The sequence below is a fragment of the Ctenopharyngodon idella genome, chromosome 3 (assembly GCF_019924925.1).
Source record: "Ctenopharyngodon idella isolate HZGC_01 chromosome 3, HZGC01, whole genome shotgun sequence".
In the NCBI taxonomy this organism is placed as follows: Eukaryota; Metazoa; Chordata; class Actinopteri; order Cypriniformes; family Xenocyprididae; genus Ctenopharyngodon; species Ctenopharyngodon idella.
The window spans coordinates 45,087,583-45,113,072 of record NC_067222.1 but is presented as its reverse complement, the minus strand read 5'-3'; the positions used below and the strand labels follow the sequence as shown (position 1 = coordinate 45,113,072).

Sequence of the window (25,490 nt, the reverse complement as noted above, 5' to 3'; positions counted from 1 at the left end):
TTTGAGGAAAACATTCCAGGATTTTTCTCCATACAGTGGACTTCATTGGGGTTCAACGGGTTGAAGGTCCAAATTGCAGTTTCAATGCAGCTTCAAAGGGCTCTACATGATCCCAGACGAGGAATAAGGGTCTTATCTAGTGAAGCAATCGGTCATTTTCTAAAAAAAAAAAATTATATACTTTAACCACAAATGCTCGTTTTGCACTGCTGTGCGATCGGCCACGCATTGCGTAATCATGTTGGAAAGGTCACACGTGACGTAGGCAGAAGTACCAAGCAAGTGTTTACAAAGCGAACGTGCAAAGACTAAGACAAATGGCCTTTACAAAAAAAGGTAAAACAATGATGTCGGAAGTTTGAGGAGAAAATGAGATGGATTTTTTTCACCCTACTGCGGTACTTCCACCTACGTGACGTGACCTTTCCAACATGATAACATAATGCGTGGCGGATCGCGGAGCTAGTGCAAGACAAGCATTTGTGGTTAAAAAGTATATAAAATTGTATTTAATTTTTTAGAAAATGGCAGATCGTTTCATTAGATAAGACCCTTATTCCTCGTCTGGGATCATGTAGAGCGCTTCGAAGCTGCACTGAAACTGCAATTTGGACCTTCAACCCGTTGAACCCCAGTGAAGTCCACTATAATGGAGAACAATCCTGGAATGTTTTCCTCAAAAACCTTAATTTCTTTTCGATTGAAGAAAGAAAGACATGAACTTCTTGGATGGCATTGGGGTGAGTAAATTCAGGAAATTTTCATTCAGAAGTGAACTAATCCTTTAAGGGGGCTCTATTTAGAGTTCAGAAACCCTATGTTAGTGACACCGGTGGCCGTTAAGTCAACAGCAGTCAGCAATTGCTGCACGTTTTCCTCTCAGTAACACAATAAATAACAAAAATGACAGTGGTGAGAAAACAGCAGTTCTGAAAGCATCTGATCATAGTGATGATGTTGACATGTTTGCACCAGCTCTGCGATTCACCGGCATCATGTCGACAGATGAGGTCATTAAGTTACACTGTTATAAGTTTTTTTTTTTACAAACTTTTCACACATTGGCAATAAAAAAAAAAGCTATTACATGAAAAATCATACATATAGCCCCTTTAAAGCCCGGAACACACCAAGCTGACGAAGTTTTCGCACCGTCGGCTGAAGATGGTCCTCATCTGCTTTTTTCGGCCGATTCGACATGTTGAATCAGCGTCGGAGCTCGTCGGTCCGTCGGGCCATCTGAACATTCTGATTGGTACGGAAAGGCATTTCTTCTTACACAGGCGCAGAACGGACGTGATACTTGGCCGTCGGCTGTCGAGCGTCGGTTTGGTGTGTCAAATTTGGACCCAGACGCTGCCAACGTGAGCCAACCCCGTAGTACGGTGTACATTTTTGGACTTCCTCACACCTCATACAACGAAAAGGCTTCAGTCACTGGACAAAACGGCATCGCGCCTCAGACTGAAAGGCTTCAGGTCTCAGGAAAAACGACGTCAGGTGTCAGGTCTCGTACAAATAGGCATCGAACGAAATAGCCTCAGACAAAACGGCCTCAGACTAAAAGGCATCAGATGAAAAGGACTAAGAAGCGAATTGCCCCGCCTCAATGTGATGTCACGTGCATGCAGTTTTCTGTTAAATGTTACACAGTTGTATAAAACATATCCCACTGAGATTATTTTGTAAATTTGTATTATTCACTACATTTATTTGCATGTATAAAAAGTTAGCAAAATAACATATTACAAATAGCTTGCATTGCAAACTATTGTGAACACATACGAAAATTAACCATGGTTAAAAGTGTGTAACTATGATTTTTTTTTTTTTTTTTTTTTGTCGGATTGATAGGTTACTATTTGTATAACAATAATTTTACTACAAATACCATAAACTATAGTGTAGTAAAACCATGGTTAATTTGTGGTTACCATGGATAACTACAATATCCATCTTGTTTTATTTGTAGTAAAACCATGTTTCATTTTTATAAGACAGGTAAATAATGCGCTGTTATAAGCACAGCTGCTTTGTGTACAGAGGTTACCAAGGAAACGGCTTTATTTCTTCTGTTCCAGCGCCACCTACTGTCAGAGAATCGATTAGGCAAGGCAAGGCAAGGCAATTTTATTTAGCACATTTCATACACAATGGTAATTCAAAGTGCTTTACATAAAAGGAAACAAATACATAAGAATAAAAATGGAATGCATAAAAAATAAAAATAACAATAAAAACAGAATATCACTATCTGGATGGAAGAGTCACATTTTACATTTTCATTCAGCCCGTTGCTGTTTTTCTGCAGACCAATGTGAAAATCGGCATGTTCTTTTCTTTTCTTATAAATAGCCTACATACATCAATTTGGGAATAGTAACAAGAAAAAGACAACTGAAGGACAGTGTTATGATGGGATAAAAGCCAATAGAAAGTTAGGCTATACAAAACAAAACAAAAACCTGATGCCTTTTAGTCTGATGCATTTTTGTCTGAGTCCGTTTCATCCGATGCCTTTTCGTCTGAAGCCTTTTGGTCTGAGCTGAGGCTGTTTCGTTCGATGCCTATTTGTACGAGACCTGACACCTGACGTCGTTTTTCCTGAGACCTGAAGACTTCCAGTCTGAGGCGCGATGCCGTTTTGTCCGATGACAGAAGCCTTTTAGTCTGAGGCATGGCGCCTTTTTGTTGTATGACTGAGGTGTGAGTAAGTCCTAAAATGTACACCGTACCACAGTCTGCTTTCGTCGCCAATAGTTTGTTGGCGTCGGCTTGGTGTGTTCCGGGCTTAAGACTTTTAGATCAATTCATGCACATGAAAAGGAATATGGGTAACACTTTAAGGTTTAATTTGTTAACATTAGTTAACTACATCAGTTAATATGAACAATATTTCTAAAGCATTTATTAATCTCAGTTAATGTTAATCTCAACATTTACTAATATCTGATTAAAATCAAAAGTTTTATCTGTTAACATTAGTTAATGAGCCTGAACTAACAATAAACAGTTGTATTTATATTAATTAATGTTAACAAAGATTCATAAATACGAATGTATTGCTCATTGTTCAATATTAATGCAACCGTATTGTTAAAGTGTTACCGGAATATATAATTTGAGTATTATCAGTCTGAAATCAGATCAGATTCATTTAGATTGACGAATCTGAAAAAATATTGCTGATGTATGTCCTAATACTGACATCTTTCTACCTATCAAATCTTTTTACAGAAATTAATGCTTCATCGAGGAAGGCATTCATTTGATTAAAAGGTGACAGTGAAGACATGTATAATGTTGCAAAAGATTTCTATTTCAAATAAATTATTCTTTTGAGTTTACTATTCTTCGAAGAATCCTGAAAACATTTTGGTTTGTACAAACATTAATCAGCACAACTGTTTTCAACATTGATAATAATCAGAAATGTTTCTTGAGCAGCAAATCATCATATTAGAATGATTTCTGAAGGATCATGTGACACTGAAGACTGGAGTAATGATGCTGAAAATCCAGCTTTGATCACAGGAATAAATTACATTTTACAATATATAAAAGTTATTTTCAGTTATAATAAATTCAGATTTTTACAGTTTTTACTCTATTCCTGATCAAATAAATGCAGCACTGATTATTATAAAAGACTTTCAAAAATATCAAAAACAAAAATCTTACTGATCCCAAAATTTTAAACCATAGTGTACAATGTACTGTCCTATCAGCAGTGAAGTACATACACACAGTATGTAGAATAATTATACAAATAGCGATTATCTATCCTGTATTCAGACACACTTCAGTTTATCAGTGAATATGGAGTCTCTTTTATTACAAGTCTGTAAAATGATTGACATATAGCTTTACTTCATAACTGTTAATTTAAATGTTCCATAATGTCAAACAAAGTGTGTTCTCAGAAGTGGTAAAAAAAAGCAAATTCATTATTTTAGTAATTCAGTAATTAAATATACATGTACTTGTCCTGACCAATGGCAAAATGAGAAGAATTAAAAGTAAACACTTTAAAACTTAGCATAAACAAAACAAATCAAGCTAAGAGGACCAGACTCTCAGACCAGCAGTCTCTCGATGGCCATTTGCACAGATTGAATCTGAGGCTTGAGCTGAGAGCCTTCCTTAATCGTGACGGAGGTGGCGATGACGGGTCGGGACACGCCGCACGCGCGGCCCAAGGCCTGCTTGGAGCGCACAAACACGTACGGGACGTTCTTGTCCTCACACAGCAGAGGCAGATGAAGGATGATCTCCAGTGGTTCAGCATCAGCAGCCATCACAATGAACTCCGCAATCCCACGGTTCAGAGTTTTGGTGGCTAAAAACAATCCAAACAGATTAAAAAATATTAGGCATTTCCTGTGCAGCATTGATAATTAATTTCATATTTTAAAATCCCTAAATTGTGGTGAAATCATTGTTATTTGGTGCTGATGTTATGTAAACAAAACATGACAAGTACTGATTATTGACATCCATCCATCCATCTGTCTTCCATACTACTTATACTAGGGCTGCATCCGAAATCGTATACTCTCGAGTAGGTACTTATTTTGAATAAGTATTTACTTTGCGAGCTCTAAAGTATGTTTATATAGTATGAGTGTGTGTAGTAGGAATGTAATCTGGACGTTCTACATTCACCATGTTGTCATTATCATCTGACCTACCAGCAATCAGTCGCTCACTTCGCAAATCCTCTCCTGTGGCCTCATGGGATAGTAAAGTGTCCATCGTATGTACACTTCAGCATCTCACCAGAACTAAGTAGGTCATTATTTCCCTACTCTTTTATGAGTACTGTCAATTCAGACATACTACTTTTGTCACATACTGTTTTTCACTCACTATGTAGTAAGGAAGTATGTGATTTCGGATGCAGCCTATGTGTGTCACAGGACGATTATTGACGTACAGTAATGCAAATTACATCAGAGTAAAGAGATCGGGAACATTGTGGGAATGTTAAAAGAGCATTATCTGAACGTTAGGGGAATGTTCTGTAAACCTAAAAAGAACGTTCGATTTACATAAAGAAAACCTTCCTGGACAACCAAAAACTAACCTTTAAAAAAAATGCATGTTTTGGGAACGTTCTGTCTGGGGGCGTTTTGGGAAGTAAAAATTGTTAGCTGGGTAACTACTGTACCTTCATTGGCTCCTTTTCTCAGTTGTTTGTAATTGGCCGCTTGTTGCACCAGATCCAGGATGGTTTTGGTGAGAGTGGAGTCAGCCAGAGGATAAGCTTTAGGATTCACGTCTGATTCAGCCTGCAAGAGAACAGCATTGATTTTTGAAACCGATCGATCTGAACCTCACTGATCAGAGGATAAAGTTCATCTATGTGAAAAAGAAAGCCTGTAATACTCAAAATAGATTGTTTGTGTACAGTAGCGCAAGTGTGCATGCATCCACTAGGGTTATAACTTCTTGACTATTTTTCAAATAAAATATTTCCTGTATCATAAATCGATGAACTTTTGCTTAAAAACAATGAAAAAGGCCATAATTCCTCTAAGTTAAAAAAAAAAGTAACCCCAGATAAAAATTGGAACAACCATATAACAAACATTGCTGCTTTTAAGTAAGTAGCACTTCCTAAAACTGTTTAGAACTTTCTAGAACAATCCAAGAATCTTGGTATTCATATAGGATAGAGGGATGGAGAGAGAGGGGAAGCTTTATGAGCAAACAACTAAACTTGATACTTCTTGATATTTGTTTCAGTAAAATGGCGCACAAGATAAGTGATGCTACCTTACAGAAGAACAAGGCTATCTGGATCAATAATCTAGTGAGATTTCAGCAGAAGAGGAAGTGTGCCTTTAGAAGAATCTTCACTAGAAGAAAAGTATTTTCTATTAATTATTGGACAGTACCAGTTTCTTGGAGCAGAAATTAAAGGGTTGCAAGTTGCAACTACCAAAGAGGCTGAACGTTTTCAGAAAATTTTCAAAGTCCTGGCAAATTTTCAAACATTCTGGAAAGCTTCTGGAAACTTTGCAACTCTGAGTAGAAATTTCCAAAGAGGTTACAAAATTATGGAAGAATAAACAAATGAAAAATTCGATTTTTAATATTTGGTGATGATATAGCATAACGAGAGATTTATAAGCTATTTAGGCCGGTCACTTTTACTCGGGAACACCACAACAAGAGTAACAAGGTAGGGGGGAAATAAAAATTGGAAAAAAAAGTAGTTATACCCTGTGTGAGCAAGGTAGTAGTGTTTAGTCAAATGCCATAACATTAACAAGCATTTAGCTGAAAAAGAAAATCCTCTCCGGCTCAAAATACCCCACACAACATAAGGGTTAAAACAAAAAAATGTGCCCCCATGAGTCCCAACAGCTCTGGTAGCTACATTTAATTATTTCCATGTCTAACTGGACCAGAGAAACACGAGGTCCTACATGAACATCTGTAAGACTTTAAACACGTGGGTTCACGGGCTGCTGCTGTTACATGTGTATCACACCTGGACTGATGGATTTCAGGATGTGCGCCGGTAAATAACCATTAAAACACCACGGCTTTTATTAGAAACCAACAGCGTAAAACTGATGATACAAAAGCAAAACAGCAGCACGTGTTGAGTCGATACTCAGAGATACACTCTACACACATCATGATCGAGATTTATCCACAAGATCTAACCACAAGTTAAGCCTGTGATTAAAAGAAAACCACATATTTACCATTTCTGCGAGCGTCAGATGTCTGTGGAAACGCGATCAGTCCTCTCGGCGTGTGCTGCTTCACGGAGGACGAACAGAACAGACCGCTACTGCGCGGATTCAACGTTACAGGAGTTCAGGCGTGATTCGCACGGCGAACGAACGTTCAGTGCTTGTCGCTCCGTATTGCGTCATCAAAACGAGACGAAAAAAATCGAAACCGTGAATTGGTCAATCGAGTTTTTTGGGGGGCATATCGCCCAGAGCTAGAGTATATATCTTTATATGTACGTTTTATTTTATTTTTTTATTTTTTATTTTAACAGTCTATGCTTGCATCGCATCGCACTCCATCCCAGTAGGTGGCGGAATACGCACCAAAAGCTGGTTTGCCAACCGCCATAACACATCTAAGAAGATCAACAACAACTAAAATAAGTCTGACGCAGCTTCTCTGATCTATTGTATGAAGCATTCGGTAAGTTCAATTATTGTTTTTGATATTTGGGAGTAAGTTTAATGTCTTATACTACTCTGTAACTGAAGTAGACTCAGTGATGCCTAAATCGCATAGATTTATTAAGGAATCTCTGGTTGGGGAGTCAGAGAGCATTTGAAAATGTGTTCAATCTCAATGTGTTCAGTGACTCACAAAGTTTAGCGAATTCACTCCCTCAATTTAAATGCAGTATTAGCTCCTGAAACTTTAAAGTTAGGCGTGACTGTTGGTCCTCTCAGCAGCAGGAAAATAAGACTTTTATGAAAATAGTGAATAGATCATGTACTGAAGCGAGCAAACTGTGGAATATTACCGTGGTATATTAAAAAAAAAAAATCGATAAAGCGGTTTGAAATTTAAAATTCTTTCGGCTATATATAGATCTGCAGTGCGCTGTCGCAGACATAAACAATGTTGCATATGTACGGTGACCGGGAGGGGACATGTTTGGTTCACTTAGTTTGTGGCCACGCGATATTAAAGGGTTAGTTCACCCCAAAAATGAAATTTATGTCATTACTTACTCACCCTCATGTCGTCCCACACCTGTAAGACCTTTGTTCATCTTCAGAACACAAATTAAGATATTTTTGACAAAATCTGAGAGGTATATGACTCCTCCTTTGACAGCAATGTAATCAACACTTTCAAGGTCCAAAAAAGGTATTAAAGACATCGTTAAAACTGTCGACGTGACTGCAGTGGTTCAACCTTAATTTTATGAAGCGACGATAATACTTTTTGAGCACAAAAATAAAAATAACGACTTTATTCAACAATGTCTTCTCTTCTCTGTCATTCTCCTATGCTGTTTACATTCAGCGCTTCCTGGTTCTACGTCAAAACGCCGGCTCATTATTGGCCGGCTCCTGCATTAGTATCACGTGCAAGTGTCGTGCTGCTCACGTGAACAGCGTCGGCCAATACTGAGATTATGTTCTGGTGTAGAACGTCAGAAGATGAACAAAGGTCTTACAGGAATGGAACGACATGAGGGTGAGTAATTAATGTCAGAATTTTCATTTTTGGGTGAACTAACCCTTTAATTCATGGGAACGTCATATTTACTTGTGGGAACATGATATTACGTTGTGGCCACGAGACCATTTTGTCCAGGTAACGACATCCTTATGTCGTGGCCTTGAGATCCCATGCTGAGGGAATGATATTGGGCAAATTCCAATTGGAAGTGAGCATCCCTATGCCCTACTCACTCCGAAGGGCAGAGCCCTTGAAGTGGTGACTTTGGTGGGAGCAGGGCACTTGTGTGTAATAATGAAGCTGTTTGGAGCACACTTAGTGAAGGGACAAGGGAGCAAAAAAAGAAATCAAAATTTCTTTGAGCTTTTGACATATAAGAAATCATCATATTATAAGAATATCCTGTAAGTTTCAAAACTGAAAACTTCCTAGTTAGTAGAAACCAAGCCCACAGTAATGACTCAATTAGGAATGTGACTTTTTATGACATCATAGATGAGTGAAAGACCACCTCTGCAGAAGAAGAGCAACGTTTACTTCTACATCGTTATTTCTGTTGCCCCACCCACTGATTTGCACATGACAATTTGTAGGTAATAACTTTTTTCTCTTTTTCTTTAGGTAAATAACATGTGATGCTAACACTGGATTGAGCAGCTAAGCAGTAAACATGCCTTTGAAAGTTGCAAAATATTGTGCAGTGCCAGTTTGTAGAAGAACACAGTCGCTGCATAACCTTCCTTCTGATTCAAACATTAGAAATGCGTGGTTGAACTTTGTTTTTAATGAAGTTCCAGACCACGTGAATAAGACACTGAGCATTTGTTCGCTTCATTTCACTGAGGATTCCTTTATAAACAAGACACAGTTCAACGCTGGATTTGCAGAGAGACTGAGATTAAAAATCGGTGCCATGCCTACTATATTTGATCCAAAAAGAACGGCAAAGCACACTTCTGTGAGTAAAAAACATATTTACTGTCACTATTGCTTTGTTACAGATCGTTTGATATGTACTGATTACGTGTACATGTCTAACCAAAATCAACAGTGATTTCTGATATGTAATGATTCATGTACAATCAGATGTTCGTTGTCTCAAAATCATTTATTGCTGTCAGTTATTTGTGTCAGTAAATCAAACCAGTGACTAAACAGGCAACTTCATGTTGTTTCTCTTAGTAGGATGAAAATAATCTGTTATTTAAACAGAGATTAAATTATATAAAGAGAGCGATCAAAGAACGCTTCCTTTGCAATCGCTAGAGCTGTCAATCAAACAGAGCGAGTTTATCAGTGACTGAGATCTGGACTCTCACCAAAACTCCCGTAATAATCAAGAAATCTTAGTTACAATGTGTTTGCACTGTTAGTTATGATGAAAGCATTTGTTAGTGTGCAGAAATCGAGTTGCAATGATGAGATCACTGCTTTCATGTGCTTTCAAATACATGATTAGAAAAGTAGCCTGCAGGTGCATTTGAAATGTTTTATCTAATCATCTTGTAATAACTCAGAAAGTAGAACTGAAATGACATTTATCATATGCAGTAAAAGACAACAATACTCAAGCACTGTAAAAGGTTTTGCCACAAACTCAACTGACTGGCTTCTCTCCTGTATGATTTCATATGAGTCTCTTCAGACTTTACTGTACATGACTAATGAGCTTCTACAACTTTTTACTACCTAACTGCTTTCCACAAATTTATCATAGAAATAGTATAAATAAAATTAATAACACAGTTTTTTTTTTCTTAGTCTTATTAAGTGCAAAAAATAAGTGCAACCATAATCAAAGTACTCTCTCAATATTCAAAGTGCAAATAGAGACCAATTTTTTCTTCAAGCATGATAGAGAGCTGAGAGATGGTTACAACTACACAGCCCGGCCTAAGATAGCTTTCATATTGGGAGATATTTGCATGCATCAAGCAGCTGCTTTCAAAATGTGGGGTATTGAAATCGCGTTTGAATGCGCACTCGCATTTTACTTTCGCTTTCGCATACTCTGTGAATAGGGAGCGGCGGTGCTGAGCACGAATTCTACAAGATAAGACGTTTGTCAGACGCTTGGTAGGCTCTGTTGTGCAACAAATCCTCCGCCATAGTCTTGTCAGTCATCTCGTCATGTGATCAGTGAACTCCGATTCCTGCTGCAGTCATCAAACTGAATTAAATGGTTTTTATTTCTGTACAAAGCAAAATGACAGTGGAGGCGTAATGTAAATGTAGCGGTGACATATTCTATCCTAATTTCACAATTCCATCATGAAAATATCACGAGACAGCTTTTCACCTCAACAAGAAATCTCGTCACATTTTAATCTTGTCACACCCCTAGCTGATTGCGATCATTAGCCAATCGGAGCACCCCTAATAGGACTTCAAATAGAATTCTCAAAGCATGTTTTGTTTGTTTTTTGCAAAGTGAGTGACATACTCAATATTGTCTGCTTCCACATTGTTAAAACAACAATTACCACATTATCGAAGAAGATGCATATTACACCCCCTCTAGGTTACAATTACTTTATTATAGGTCTTCTTTTTGTATCCAGTGTAAGACACAGTGGTCTCATTTAAGATTTAAAATGCTTTTTATTTGTTGTATCATTGTTTTAAATTCCAGTTGAATCAAATGTATGAAGTAATGTCAGTACTGTATCGCTTTTTTCCCCAGATCTGGTCCTCCATACCTCATACCAATCACTGCTCACACCTTCATCCAAGCCATTCCCAAATGAAGGCTGTTGTAAAGATGGAAGCGGATAATAATGATATCAGAAATTCAGAAGCATGTGGAGTGAAAGATAAAGATACAGAGGAACAAGGAGGTTGGTGTCCATTCTTGATTCTTCATTAATTACTGCCGAAAAACCTGAATGAAACACGTTTTCTGACAGATTAACAGAATTGTAGAGAGTTGTTAAAGATTCATAGAAACAAAAACATAGCATAGGACAAATAGAAGATCTTGTATTTTCATTTCAGATTTAATGAATGTGCAAGAGGAAAGTGAAGAACTGAATGATATGAAGAAGAAACATCAGATTCAGGACCTTCATGATGCCAAAACTAGAGAAAAAAAAGGACAAAAAATATCTCAAAGAGCAGAAGCCAAAAAGTCTATTACCTGCCCTCTATGTGGAAAGAGCTTCTCATGTAATTCAGTCTTTATTGTTCACACAAGACGTCACACTGGCGAGAAGCCGTTCGCATGCCCTCAGTGTGGAAAGAGTTTCATAAATAAAGGAAACCTTAGTAGTCACATGCAAATTCACAATGAGGAGAGGCCGTTCACATGTGATGAGTGTGGAAAGAGTTTCAAATGGCCATATAGTCTCAGAGTTCATAAGCTCATTCACTCTGGAGAAAAGCCATTTGATTGCGATCAGTGCGATAAGAAGTTTCTTAAGGAATCAATTTTAAAGGGCCACATGAAAGTTCACACAAAAGAGAAGCCTTACTTGTGTTCTGATTGTGGTAAGACATTTTCCTGGCTGGGGCGTTTTAAAGACCATCAGAAAATACACTCTGGTCTGAAAGATTATTTGTGCTCTGATTGTGGTAAAGCTTTTACTACCGCCACTCAGTTGAAAGTGCACCAAAGGACCCACACTGGAGAAAGACCTTACAAGTGTTCATATTGTGAAAAGAGATTCAAGCAGATGGGAACCCTGCAAGGACATGAGCGAATTCACACTGGAGAGAAGCCTTATCAGTGCCATCAATGTGGCAAGAGATTCAACTGTTTTAAAACTACACAGATTCACAGTAAGAAGCATTGCCCAAAATTAAATGGAATGTTAGCACAATTATAAAGCTGCTTTTTTATTATTATTTATTATTATTTGGGAGAGGTGTTTTTATATAAATGTGGGAATTGGCTGTCTTCAGAAAAGTGTCAGTGGTGATTTCTTTTCTTCATACCTCTGTATAATGCTCAATAAAGTTTAAAATAAAGTATGTTTAAAAGTGCAGTGCTGCTTTGTGAACCGGGGTAAACTTTTACTCTTTATGATGGAATCAAACTCTTTCAAAAAATGCTGGGTTTGAGTAATTTTAGCTACCCAGCGCTGGGCTGTATTGACCCAGCTGAGTTGGCAACACGCTGGGCTATTTTACTGTTTACTAGTTGTAAGGTTTACGTACAGACTTGCTTCAGTCAACAACACTATGAAGTTGGCGTTTTGGTTAGTAAACATCAAGTTATTGCTGTGAAATTTGGTCAGAAATTTAATTAAATGAAAATTAAAATCACTTTTTGTCCTTTTTAGACTATTCAGTGAAGCCTAAATCTAGGCTACACTTTCCCATAAAACGGAGCGGTCTCTTGAACGCAGTATTGCATTGACACATTTCTGTATCTCACACTACGATATGAAACACAAAGCCAAAATAGATGCAAGGTGGTTTAAGAACGCATTAACTCTGTATGATTCCAGATATTCCTTTAAAATGTAAGAATTTAACTTTTTGGTTTTGTAAATCAGCTCAATCTTGGTTTGCTTTTGGCTAAATGTTTTATAACTTTAGTGTACATTTGACCTACGTAAAATAAAAAACACATTTTTTAGTATATTTTATCTCGCATACTATTTGTGATCCTGGACCACAAAATCAGTCATACGTAACACGGGTATATTTGTATCAATAGCCGACAATGTATGGGTCAAAAATGATCGATTTTTCTTTTATGCCAAAAATCATTAAGTAAAGATCATGTTCCATGAATATATTTTGTTAATATCTTCTCGTAAATATATATATAAAATATATTTTCGTTAGTGGATATGCATTGCTAACTTCATTTGGACAACTTTAAAGGCGATTTTCTCAATATTTTTTTTTTTTTTCAGATTCCAGGTTTTCAAATAGTTGTATTTTGGCCAAAATATTGTCCTATCCTAACAAACCATACATTAATGGAAAGATGTATAAATCTCAATTTCAAAAAATGTACCCTTATGACTGGTTTTGTGGTCCAGGGTCACATTTAGGATGGATAGTATGGACATTGGGACGCAGGGAGAGATTTCTTGCTCAGATTGCCAGGTACGTCTTGAATATTTTGTAACATCTCGTTAATATTAAACAGCTTGAGGTTCCGGTGTGTCCATATATGGTGTGTCGCTGAGGCGCACTGGATTGTGGGTAGGTGTTCAGATCGGCCATAGCTGTCTTTCCCCGCGGCTGAAGGAGAGGAAAGGAGTCATGACGGGATTCAGAGGTTTCGCTCATCTCTCCGTGAGTCCTCTTTCTCTCAGACTGCACGGCTTTCTCCTCTCTGTTTAAATGTCGTGTTTTAAACGCATGCGCGCTTTTTAAGGTCACCCCAAACGACCCATTAAGGTGTTACAGGCTAATGTTGCTAGTGTCATTGATGAGCCGGTGTTTGACATGCAGCAGCTGCTGAAAACTTTCCTCCGGTCGACGGAAAAACTCGAATAAACACCCGAACACACACAGATGAACCCAACAGGCTTGTGTTTTTGAGTGTCCTGATAGTGGTAGTTGTGAATCAGCTGTGCTGTTGTTGTGATTCTGTGATGAAGGTCATCATGACACAAACTGATACTGTACTTTCAGTCACGAACTTCACAAGAGCACATGTGACCTTTAACCCGGTCTGATATGTGACCATCATCATCATCATCGTACAGGATCATGATGAGACCTTCAGATCAAACACAATATGATGGAGTCGTGGTTTCATAGGAATACCTCACGAAAAACCTAGGGATATCAGGGAATTTTAAAGTTGTGATTTCTAGGTTTGGGAAGAAAGAAAGAAAGAAATATTACTCATTTTTATTAAGGCAGAAGGTTACACAAAATCATTTTCTTAAAGAGATAGTTCACCCAAAAATTAAAATTCTGTCATTTACTCACCCTCAGGTTGTTTCAAACCTGTATGTTTATTTCTTCTTTTGAACACAAGAAGATATTTTAAAGAAAGTTGGAAGTCAAACAGTTGATGGATCCTATTGACTTCATAGTATTTACTTCCCCCATACTATCAATGAGGTCCATTACCAGCATTTTCTTTAAAATATCAGGTTTTCAGATTATGATACGTGTCGCTCTGTCTCTATAGTCTTAAAGTCACCATAAAATCAAAATTCTAGTACTCAAAGTTATTTCTGTAAAAGAAAATATCTCCCTTTCCATTGAACTTTGAGCGTTGTAACTTTGCAGATGTTGTTTATGCTCAAACAGCAACATTACACACTAAAGTTTAAAAAGTGAAATCATAATCAACTGCCCCTTTAACTGTTTTTTTTTTTTTTTTTTTTTGATCAAATAAATGCAGCCTCGGTGAGGCTTCTTTCAGAAAATCTTTAAAAAAAAATCTTTATGACGCCAAACTTTTGAACAGGAGTGAATGTAAGCTTTCAGACAATAGCCTGTATTGAACAAACACTTTTGGTCTTTTTTTGTTTTGTTCATATTATCCTTAACGGATTCCTGTTTAGTCTCGCTAGTGCCCTGCTGTTGATTCTAGGTAACTACACTTTTTTTTTTTTTTTTTGTACTTGCAACACTTTTTGTAACAGTGATGCTTGCCCTAGCAAGCACAACTTCTACGCTATTGGCCGTGAGACATTAAACATAACTTTAATGGTAAATAAACATAAACAACAAAGCGAAAGGAGCGGCCAACTGTGACATGAAAGCATAATAAAAACAGCAATCTAAAATTTTCTGTCGGATTGCTTTCCATCGGCTGTGGAGGTGATGATGACAACTCCCATGATTCCACGCTCATTCAAGGCATCATCAAGCTACGCCTTTATTGTTTTGAAAAACCTACCTCTAGCAAAGAATATAGAACCCAAGAGGCGAAACTCAGATGCTTTTTGGGTAACGGCCACTAGGTGGCGCTTCGTTAGCACGGCAGCCATTTTGGTGTGAAAATGCCAACTGGACGATAGAATCCATCACATCTTACGCACACAAAATCGGCGAATCTCACAGCCAAATCAGAAACGCAATAGAAATTTTCTCAAATTCAGTGAATTTTATGACACCTACAGTAAATGTTGTATTGTCTTAGCCTATATATGTTTTATATTATCAGTTGTGGAATCCAACCATTACACATCTGAGGTAACGTAGTTAGCCTACTTTATTGAGTATTTCCATTTTATGCAACTTAACATGTTTACTATTAATAGTAAATTAATAAAGTTAAGATCATCATGTTTGTAGCGTGATCCAGGGGATTAAAACGTACAATATATATATCAGACCTAGTGGAGTAATAGTAATTACTATTAGGCCTATTACTTACTATTAGCCTACTCCACTAGGTCTGAAATATATATTGTACGTTTTAATCCCACTACAAACTTGATCTTATAGAACATGATGCATTGCTGTGTCTGTTATCGCATAATTCCCACTTTTGGACACAGTGGCTGTGTTTTTTTCTTGCTTTAACGGACATTAATATAAGACAACACTGCAAAACAGTTTACTGTCAAGCGTTTATATTCTGTTTTATATTTATTGTCCAACATTCCCAATTTTTCTGATGCATGTCCTTAATTTAATTTCATATGTTGTAGAGCTGCACGATTAATCGTTAAAAAAATCGCGATCTCGATTCAAGCACCCACGCGATCCTACTTTATTAATGACAACGATTTTCCCACGTCTAAACTTTGACAAAATCATACCGGAACGTTTAAATCTGTGTTCGTGCTGCCAGAGCCAGAAAGAGCCGTTTTGAATCACACATTAGTTATTTCTGTGTTATAGATATTCACATTATCACAGAAGTACTGAGATATACGTTTTAAGTTAGTATTTAAAATAAAGCAAACTACCTTTTGAAACGAACTTGGCACGTCAAATAACGGTTGTATCAATTACATCTAATTCCACTCCAATTTTTTATTTAGTCATCAAGTGTGTCCCCGGCTTTATTCCACTAGGTGGCGACAACTGACTGTTAAAAATGTATTTGTCATTGAATCGTTCATTCAAAAGATTCGTTCAAAAACACTGATTCATCCAGCAATGAAACAAGTATTTATTAATGAGTCATTGAATTCCTTCAAAACCATTTTTTAAATAATTCATTCAAACATTTTCCAGCAATTAGAGTCAGCAATTTATATTTTGTCAGAACCTCTAGTAAATTACATGTTATTTTGTTTGGTTGTATATTCAGAATCGTGGGAGAATCGTGATCTCTATTTGAAACCAAAAAATCGTGATTCTCATTTTATCCAGAATTGTGCAGCTCTAATATATTGGTATTAATTCAGTGTTTGTAATGCTAATACTTGAACTTCAAAGAATTTTAACCCAAACTGACTGGGTTTCTAGAAAGCAAAGGTTTTGTGAAAAAAGTGGAAGACTTAAACACAAAGTCTGCATAAAATAAACTGTTAAAAGGATTTGATGTTCACTAGTGATAGTATTTTATTCTGTGGTTGGATTTCAGCTTTAATGTGTTTTCTATTGCCATAGAAATTAGTGGACTGCCGAGTCACTTTCACCCCAAAATGGCTGCTGGGCACCGGTGTTGCAATGGAAAGTTCTATTGAGTTTCGCTTCTTGTCAGTATAATTTCTTTCGAAACTTACATACTGTGCCTTTTAGCCATTAGACACTTGTTCATGGGTTCACAAACTCAATACCTTCTATCAGCAAACCATCAGACTTTTGAAACATTTCAAAACTAAGGTTTAAAACAGACTTAACAAAGCCTCGTTTGTTGTAATCACGTGACTTCAAAGCTCTGATTCAAAACAAAAGATTCGTAAACATTTGAAAGCTTCATAAAGTGGTGTTTCACAAGCGGCCATCACTGGTTTACTCACAGCGAGTGTTTTTCACAGAGACGCTGTTATGCTGCCGCCAGGAGGAGCGAGGCGTTAACTGAACCTCTGGTCACCCGAAAGCCTGCAGCAGCACCAGCACTCCCACCACAGGACGTCCAGGTAGTGTGCCGTTATGCTTTCAGTTTAAATGACCATTCAAAACCACTACTTATCTTATAATTACCATGGTTTGGTTAGGTGTCCAAGCTTCCCAGTGGTCTTCTTGTCGCCTCTCTGGAGAACTACTCCCCCGTCTCTAAAATCGGCGTGTTTGTGAAAGCCGGCAGTCGCTATGAGACTGCGGAAAACCTGGGTGTCACTCACATGCTGCGATTAGCAGGCAATCTGGTACGTTTGTTCTGAAATACTAGCATCAATGAATCATGCTATTGTCATCAGAATCTGCTCTGTTTAAATGTCTGTGTGAGCTGATCAGATATGCAGAGGATGTTTTGTTGGTTTCAAATGATGAGTTTGTGCTGTGTGTTTCAGACCACTAAAGGTGCGTCAGCCTTCAGGATCTGTCGGGGTCTGGAGGCAGCGGGCGCCAGCTTGAGGTCAGCTTTATTTTTATCCACTATACTTCCTGTATCGCACTCTATCATTCTCTCACTGTCATGTTTCATTTCCTGTTGTTTAGCGTGACGTCTTCGAGGGAACACATGGTCTATTCTCTGGACTGTCTGAGGGATGATTTGTGAGTATCTCACAGTAAATGAGCTGTAAATAGAGGTGAAAGCACAAAGGCCCGTTCACACCAAGGACAAGAACTATAATGTGGAAGCTTGTTTCAGCCACTGAATAAAAAATAAATAATTGTGACTTTTTATCTCACAATTCTGATTTTATTTTCTCATAATTGCCTACTTGTCGTAATTGAAAGTCAGAATTGTGTGATATAAACTTGCAATTCTGAGGAAAAAAAGTCCTCGCAATTGCGACTTTATATAAAACTTTTTTTCCTCTCTTGCAATTGTGAGGGGAAAAAAAGTCAGAATTGTGAGAAGACGTATTTGAAAACGAATGTTGTGCGTTTTGTGTGCAGTGATGGCGTGATTGAGTACCTGATCAATGTGACCACTGCTCCTGACTTCAGACCCTGGGAGTTGTCTGACCTCACACCGAGGCTCAAGATAGACAAGGCCGTTGCGGACCAGAGCCCACAGATAGGTACAGTTCAGCAATACCAAGGAATAAGTGTGGAAAATCATCTTATGTCATAATGTCTGATGCTGATGAGATGTGCTTTCCCTGCACAGGTGTTATTGAGAAGCTGCATGAAGCTGCATATAAGAACGCTTTATCCAACTCACTGTACTGTCCAGACCACATGCTGGGGAAGATCAGTATTGATCATGTAAGTGACTGACAGCAGCTTCTCATCTGTTATTTAAGTTGAGCCATTTACAAACGCTCTTCTCTTTCTGCTCTCAAATTCTAGCTGCAACGGTTCTTTGCGAATAATTACACCAGTGCCAGAATGGCTCTCGTTGGATTAGGTAAGTCTTTCTCATGAATGTGTGTCTACTTGCTTGGTCAAAATTGTGGTTTGATATTACTTTTCATGTAGTGTGTAAAATAGCTGTTTGTGAATGTCAAAGATCTGCAAAGTTTCAAAGATCAAAGTGCACAACAAAACAAAGTTGTTGTTTCCCAAAAGAAAGAACCAATCTGAACTGCTGAAAAAGTCGTCATTAAAGGGTTAGTTCACTCCAAAATGAAAAAATGTCATTTATTACTCACCCTCATGTCATTCTACACCCATAAGATCTTCGTTCATCTTCGAAACACAAATTAAGATATTTTTGTTGAAATCCGATGGCTCAGTGAGGCCTACATAGCCAGCAATGACATTTCCTCTCTCAAGATCCATTAATGTTCTAAAAACATATTTAAATCAGTTCACGTGAGTACAGTGGTTCAATATTAATATTATAAAGCGACGAGAAAAACAAAATAATGACTTATATAATGATGGCCGATCATGTGTCGAATCATGATTTGGATCGCGTGTCAAACTGCTGAAATCACATGACTTTGGCGCTCCAAACCGCTGATTCATAACACTCTGAAGCTTCATGAAGCAGTGTTTTGAAATCGGCCATCACTATATAAGTCGTTATTTTGTTTTTTTGGCGGACCAAAAATATTCTTGTCGCTTTATAATATTAATATTGAACCACTGTACTCACATGAACTGATTTAAATATGTTTTTAGTACATTAATGGATCTTGAGAGAGGAAATATCAATGCTGTCAATGCAGGCCTCACTGAGCCATCGGATTTCAACAAAAATATCTTAATTTGTGTTCTGAAGATTAACGAAGGTCTTACGGCTGTGGAACGGCATGAGGGTGAGTAATTAATGACATTATTTTCGTTTTTGGGTGAACTAACCCTTTAAGCATTTAGTTTAAATGAATATTAATATATACAGATCATATGTAATATAAATAAACTGTAGAATCAATAGATGACTCTTTAAAAATTACTACTTGTGACCTTACATGTTTGAGTCTGTTATCACTGTATATTATCAATTATTTAAACTAACTTCACAAGTTTCACTTGCACTGATGGAGCAAAGATCATTTCTTTTTTTGTCCTCTTTCATGGACAAGTATTTTCTTTAGTGTAAATGCGTTTAAATTCTTCATTTTCTTCAATTTCTTAACCTTCAGCAAAAGAGTTTTGAATCTCAAAAGAGTTGAGAGCGCTGGCTCTCTCGCGAGAAGTGAATGACAGTTTTTCTCTGTTGCAAGGCATGTGATTGGCTGTTTGCCACTGATGTCACGCATTCATGTGCACGTGCTCCACAAACTCAGGATCAAAGCCTGAGTTGACAGAGAAAGATTATGATCAGCATCATGGTACCAACAAAGCAGGATTGGATTGGTTTGGTTTTGTCATCTTGAAACTAATCCTATAACCCTGAGTTTGTTCAACCACCATCTTGGTACAGGCCCCAGACTGTGTGTGATGAGTGGATGTTGTTGATGTTGAATCTCTCTGTGTGTGTGTGTGTGTGTGTGTGTGTGTGTGTGTGTGTAAAGGAGTCAGTCATGCTGCTCTGAGGAAGGTGGGAGAGCAGTTCTTCAGTGGACACACAGGGGCCGGCACACCAGGAGCTCAAGCTGTTTACCGCGGCGGTGAGTGTCAACATGCATTGCAGTAAATGAACATTTTGTTGGCAGATGTGCTTAAATGTCATGAAAATATGCCTGTGCAATAGTTCCTAATGTGGTTTTGGGTGAAATCTGAGCTGGATATATTTTGTGAGCTTGACTGAGTGAACGGTGTTTGTGCGCTGCAGGTGAGCTGCGGGTGCAGAGCGGTGGAGGGCTGGTTCATGCGCTGCTGGCCTGTGAAGGAGCCGTGACGGGCTCAGCGGAGGCCAACGCCTTCAGCGTGCTGCAGAGGCTTCTGGGTGCTGGACCGCACGTCAAGAGAGGATCCAACATCACCAGCAAACTCAGTCAGGGCATCGCCAAGGCCACCGCACAGCCGTTTGATGTGAGAACTGGTCATCTGTCATCACTTCTCTCAAAGTATGCATGCTTACATGAGCTATTGCTACAGTTTAGATGCTCCTGATGTGTTTTCCACGCAGGCCACGGCTTTCAGTGCCACATACTCTGACTCTGGGCTCTTTGGAGTGTATATCATCTCTCAAGCAGACTCGGCCCGTGAGGTGAGTGCTCTGTGAACAAAACTTTTTTTTTTTAGCTTCCTTGCAACACAAAACTTGAACTAAACTGGATGATGGCATCACTGTTTTCTGCAGAGCTGCTTTATAGCTGTATTGACTATAAATAATGAATTTTGCCACATTGACACAGTTATCAAACTGAATTGAATCAACACTGAACTGACTCAAAGTGAATAACGACACTACTGTGTCTTCTGTAGAGCTGCTTAAAGCTGAATTTAACTCATTTGATATTGATGAACTTTTCACAGTTATTGAACTGGTCTGAATCAACATTGAACTGACACTGTGGTCTTTTTAGAGCAGCAGAATCTGAATTTGTCTCATATGATTGTTTGCATAATTGAATCATTTTCCTGTTTATCACCGTGAAGCTGCTTTGAAACAATCTAGATTGTATAAAGCGCTATAGAAACAAAGGTGACTTGACTTGACCTAGCTGTTTGATTAAGGACAGGTTCAGTCAAAAATGAAAATTCTGTCATTATTCACTCACTCTGGTCTTTTTCCAAACCCATATGTGGTTATTTTTAAGCTCTTTTACATACAATGACAGTTTTCATTTATGGATGAACTGTTCCTTTCAGGGGCGCCTGCAAGATTCTCATCCATGGTATGCAAAAAAAAAATAAAAACAAAATTTACAAAAATCAACAACAATACATTTGAACATGTAGCCACCATAATTAAAACTGTCTCCCTGTGAACTCTGAAAGGTAAAAAGTATAGAAGTTAGACACAAATTCTCAATTTTGCTAAAGTTTAATTACCTCATCAGTTCTTTAAAGGGGTCATGAACTACAATTTTTTTTTATTATTATTATTTTATGTTTCCTGGGTTGCACTTATGATGCAAGTATAATTTTTTACATCAAAAATTGTCATAATTTAGAAATAAAAGTCAATTTTCCATCCTAATTTTAGCCCTCTGATTTGAACGCTCTGTTTGAAAGGGCGTATTTCCAGTGAGACTTCGGTGCTGTGATTGGCTGAAATCTTTGCATACAAAATTTTACATGTGGATGTTTTACTCTCTCAGAATTCTTTTACTACATTTTTGCTATTACTTCTGTGAAGATTAACTACTTGTGAAAAGTGTGGATTACAGCATTATGTTTAGATCTACTCCCATCACATGAAAGTATGAGCGTTGTAGCCAATGACATATGTCTGTTAAGTGCATGAATGCAGAGATCTCGTCATTACAATTCAATTTCTGCACTCTCATGAATGCTTTCATCATAACTAATAGTGCAAACACAATGTACATAAGAGGTTCATTGTGCAGTGTAGACAGCATCATTGATTATAATGGGAGTTTTGGCAAGAGTCCACTGATAAACTCAGGCTGTGTGATTGACAGCTCCAGCGATTATAAAGGGAGCGTTCTTTAATGGCTTTCTGTAGCTTATATAAATTAGTCTCAATTTAAATAACAGGTTATTTTAACGCTACTAAGAGAAACAATGTGAAGTTGATTGTTTAGTTACTGACGCATAAAAAGCAATAGACAATTTTGAGACAAAGAAAGAACGTCTGACTGTACATGAATCATATCGGAAATCCCTCATCACAGATCAGGCATTAGAATTTAACACTTACTGTTGTGGGATTACTGTCAGGTCCATATCTTGCAGTAAAAGACTGTTTGCAAACCCTGCACTGAAATGATTTACCAAAGAATTCTCAATAAAATGTATCGAAACAAACAAGTAATGCTCTACTGAGGCATTCACGTAGTTGTGTGAACAACCACTTTTTTGGAAAGTAATCCAATTTTTAGTCCAGTGAACCTGTATCTCTATTCTCATCTCACTCACCAAAGATGCGATCATGTAGAAGTAGGCATTGATCTGATTCTGCAGAGGCGGTCTTTCATCGCACAATAACGTCATATGAGCTCAATTCGTCTCATTTCGAAGGCTGTGCATGCACTAGACAGGAAAAGAAATTAGTCAGTGGAGACGGCGGGAGCGCGTAAGTGTTTACTGTATTACAGTCGTCTTTGGCCATTACGCTGCGTTTTTCAGTCACACTTTTATTCCACTGCACTGCGCTGTCTCGTGTTTTTAAAAGTAAAGAAGTGCTCTGTGTGACGTGTGTTCATTCAGCTCACTGCATTTCATTCTGTGTGAACACCAGACCTATAAACCATAAATCTACCACGGCCAGCACGGCGCCCTCTGCTTTTCATCTTGGACAGATGGACTTATTAGACACACTACATTACTAAAGAGAGACCGACATGTTATTACGTTCTCTTTGAATCGTGGGAAACACAAACATGGCAAGGGGAAAGTCACCCACAGTGTTCAAAAAGTCATTTTTTTGCATACATGATTACTGATGATGATAATTGACATAACAGAATTCATATTGAAATGCTGGTGATGTCATGGTATGCATTGTGTATACTTCGCCTTCAGGCAGGAGCGCCACATGTTCCTTTAATGCTGACGGCATTAAGCGAGTTAAGTGATTGACATCTGCATTGATCTGTCTTTCTCTATGCAGGTGATCAATGCGGCCGTGGCACAGGTGACGGCTGTGGCTGAAGGAAGACTTACTGCAGATGACCTCACCAGAGCAAAGTGAGTCTACTAACACCAGCCTGTCAGCAGACCAAATGAAACACATTGGCAAAGCTTTTACACCCATAATGTACTGCCAAATGAGCTATTTTGACTTCCTTTTCTCTGTCAGTGTTATTGCTTGTTGATATATGGACGGGCGTGGTTTTGACTGAAGGTCCTGTTGTGTTGCGTGTGTTCAGGAACCAGCTGAAGGCGGATTATCTGATGTCTCTGGAGAGTTCAGAGGGTCTGCTGGAGGAGCTGGGCGTTCAGGTGATCAGCAGCGGCACCTACAGCTCGCCACAGTCCGTGACGCAGATCATCGACTCTGTGACCTCCAGCGACGTGGTCAAAGTAAGCCTTTTAACTCATGACGAGTCCTTGATCTATTGAGTTCATTGTACTGAGGGAAGCGCCAAGCGTCCTCCCGGTCCAGCAAGCCCATTTATTGAACCAAAGTGACAAAAACCTCAAAAACAGAGAAAGCAGCCTGAGTGAGAATGTCACCAGAGCTGTCAGGAGCATAATTGACATTTTTGCCTTGATGACATGTCCTTTTTCAGCAAATATGTAGCCAATATTCAGTCTCCTCCACTGAACAGATTATAAGGCTTGTAATGCAAATCAGGGGCTCTCAACTCTGGCCCTCAAGATCCAATCCAACCTTGATCAAATTTGTAACTTTCTAGGTCGCATCCGAAATCGCATACTTCCCTACTATATAGTATGTGACAGAAGTATGTCCGAATTCACAGCACTCATAAAAGAGTAGGCAAAAAGTACCCGGATGACCTACTACTTCTGGCGAGATACCGAAGTGTGCATACGATGGACACTTTTCTATAGGGGCGTTAAAGGAACTAGCCACCAGAGAACTAAACGTAGGGCCATTTTCTTGGTTGCATTCGCACCGGAAGTAGGAACTCTGAAGTGACGTAATTTGTCACTTACGTCCTGCTGCTCTAGTTGTTGTGTGGGACTTTTATTTTGACAGTGCTGAGAACGCCAGAGCCTGAGCGCACAGCGCTACTATTTACCATCTTCATTAGTTTACGGTCTGTTTAACAGTCCTATCTAATACGTTATTATCATTTGGTTGATGCTCAATGTCGCTAGTTATGCAGTAAATGAAAGAAGTTAAAAACAATAACTGTTGAATGATATTTGACAGTGGAATTCTCCGTTTTGTTTTTTCTACAGGCTGCAAAGAAGTTTGTTGAAAGCAAGAAGACCATGTCAAGTTGTGGACATCTGGCAAACACACCATTTGTTGATGAATTGTGAGGGAACATCCTGATCTAAAGTGCACACATTGTGCAGCTGCTTATTCAAGTGTAAAATAATTCTGAAACCCTGATTGCTGTTGACAGTTGTTTTTTTCGTAAGTTCATCATGAAGTCTGGTCCTTAGTAAGATGTACAGAGAGCACAGCCATCATTTTCATCCTTTTCACTGTATATCTGCTGTACATTCATTAAAACAAATCTATCAGTCATAAATGCTGCCTGTGTGCTTCATAATTTCACTGAAAGGTCTGTGGGATCATGATTTCTGAGTCTGACCCATTGCCTATGTTAGTTCTTCCAGTAGCCTGCAGAGGGAGACATTGAGAAAATAAATGCAAACATTCTCTTATTTGTGATTAAGGTTTTAAAAAGGTATGCATGAATTATTAAAAGACTAAAACAAAAGATATTTGTTTTAGCTGCATTAAAATGTAATTTCACAAACTCTTCATTTCGCTAGAATAAGTTCATGAATGATTAATACGTTTTTGACCCTTACAAGGCATGTTTTAAGTCTAAGATTTGGCATAAATGTGCTAAAACTGTCTCAAATATATTTATACATGTTTAAAATTATATAGGTTCGTTTAAATTATATCTAGCCAAAGATCAGTCAATAAAATAATTATGAAAAAAGACTTTCAACATACTTTTCTCATAGCTAATCAACGTATTTGTCATAAGGTTACTTATGTATGAACACTAACAATACTGTTCACTTACTATTTGGCTATTTTCATTTCCCATAATGCACTGTCCATATGCTCATACATTAGAAAAACATTTTCCAGTGTCTGTCTTAATTTTTGTGTAATATCAGTTTTTCAGACATTTTCCATTTATTTGTAATTTATCTGAAATGTAAACATACTGCTAATATTATAATTAGTAATTGCACATTTTGTA

At 38.0% G+C, this 25,490-nt stretch overlaps 3 protein-coding genes across 4 annotated transcripts; 2 read left to right on the top strand and 1 right to left on the bottom strand.

Annotated features, from left to right (window-relative positions):
* Positions 1-3,806: 3,806 nt before the first annotated feature.
* snu13a (SNU13 homolog, small nuclear ribonucleoprotein a (U4/U6.U5)) lies at positions 3,807-6,928 on the bottom strand. The gene is made up of 3 exons (XM_051888751.1): positions 6,720-6,928; positions 5,171-5,291; positions 3,807-4,339 (listed from the first exon to the last, which is right to left on the bottom strand). Exons 1-3 carry the CDS (start codon positions 6,720-6,722, stop codon positions 4,077-4,079), a joined length of 387 nt encoding a protein of 128 aa, XP_051744711.1. The 5' UTR covers positions 6,723-6,928; the 3' UTR covers positions 3,807-4,076.
* Positions 6,929-6,957: 29 nt separating this feature from the next.
* LOC127509773 (zinc finger protein OZF-like) lies at positions 6,958-12,147 on the top strand. 2 transcript variants are annotated; one of them, XM_051888740.1, is made up of 5 exons: positions 6,958-7,176; positions 8,020-8,193; positions 8,800-9,136; positions 10,862-11,015; positions 11,173-12,147. In XM_051888740.1, the coding sequence occupies exons 3-5, from the start codon at positions 8,849-8,851 to the stop codon at positions 12,000-12,002; spliced, it is 1,272 nt and encodes a 423-aa protein (XP_051744700.1). In that variant the 5' UTR covers positions 6,958-7,176; positions 8,020-8,193; positions 8,800-8,848; the 3' UTR covers positions 12,003-12,147. The 2 variants fall into 2 exon arrangements, with proteins under 2 accessions (XP_051744700.1, XP_051744701.1); XM_051888741.1 differs by lacking the exon at positions 8,020-8,193.
* A 1,114-nt stretch (positions 12,148-13,261) lies between these two features.
* Positions 13,262-24,797, top strand: LOC127509771 (cytochrome b-c1 complex subunit 2, mitochondrial). Its single transcript, XM_051888739.1, has 14 exons — positions 13,262-13,428; positions 17,034-17,135; positions 17,214-17,363; positions 17,508-17,572; positions 17,656-17,712; positions 18,061-18,185; positions 18,275-18,372; positions 18,457-18,514; positions 20,070-20,165; positions 20,330-20,529; positions 20,627-20,707; positions 23,240-23,316; positions 23,499-23,652; positions 24,499-24,797. Exons 1-14 carry the CDS (start codon positions 13,396-13,398, stop codon positions 24,580-24,582), a joined length of 1,380 nt encoding a protein of 459 aa, XP_051744699.1. The 5' UTR covers positions 13,262-13,395; the 3' UTR covers positions 24,583-24,797.
* The last annotated feature ends 693 nt before the right edge of the window (positions 24,798-25,490 follow it).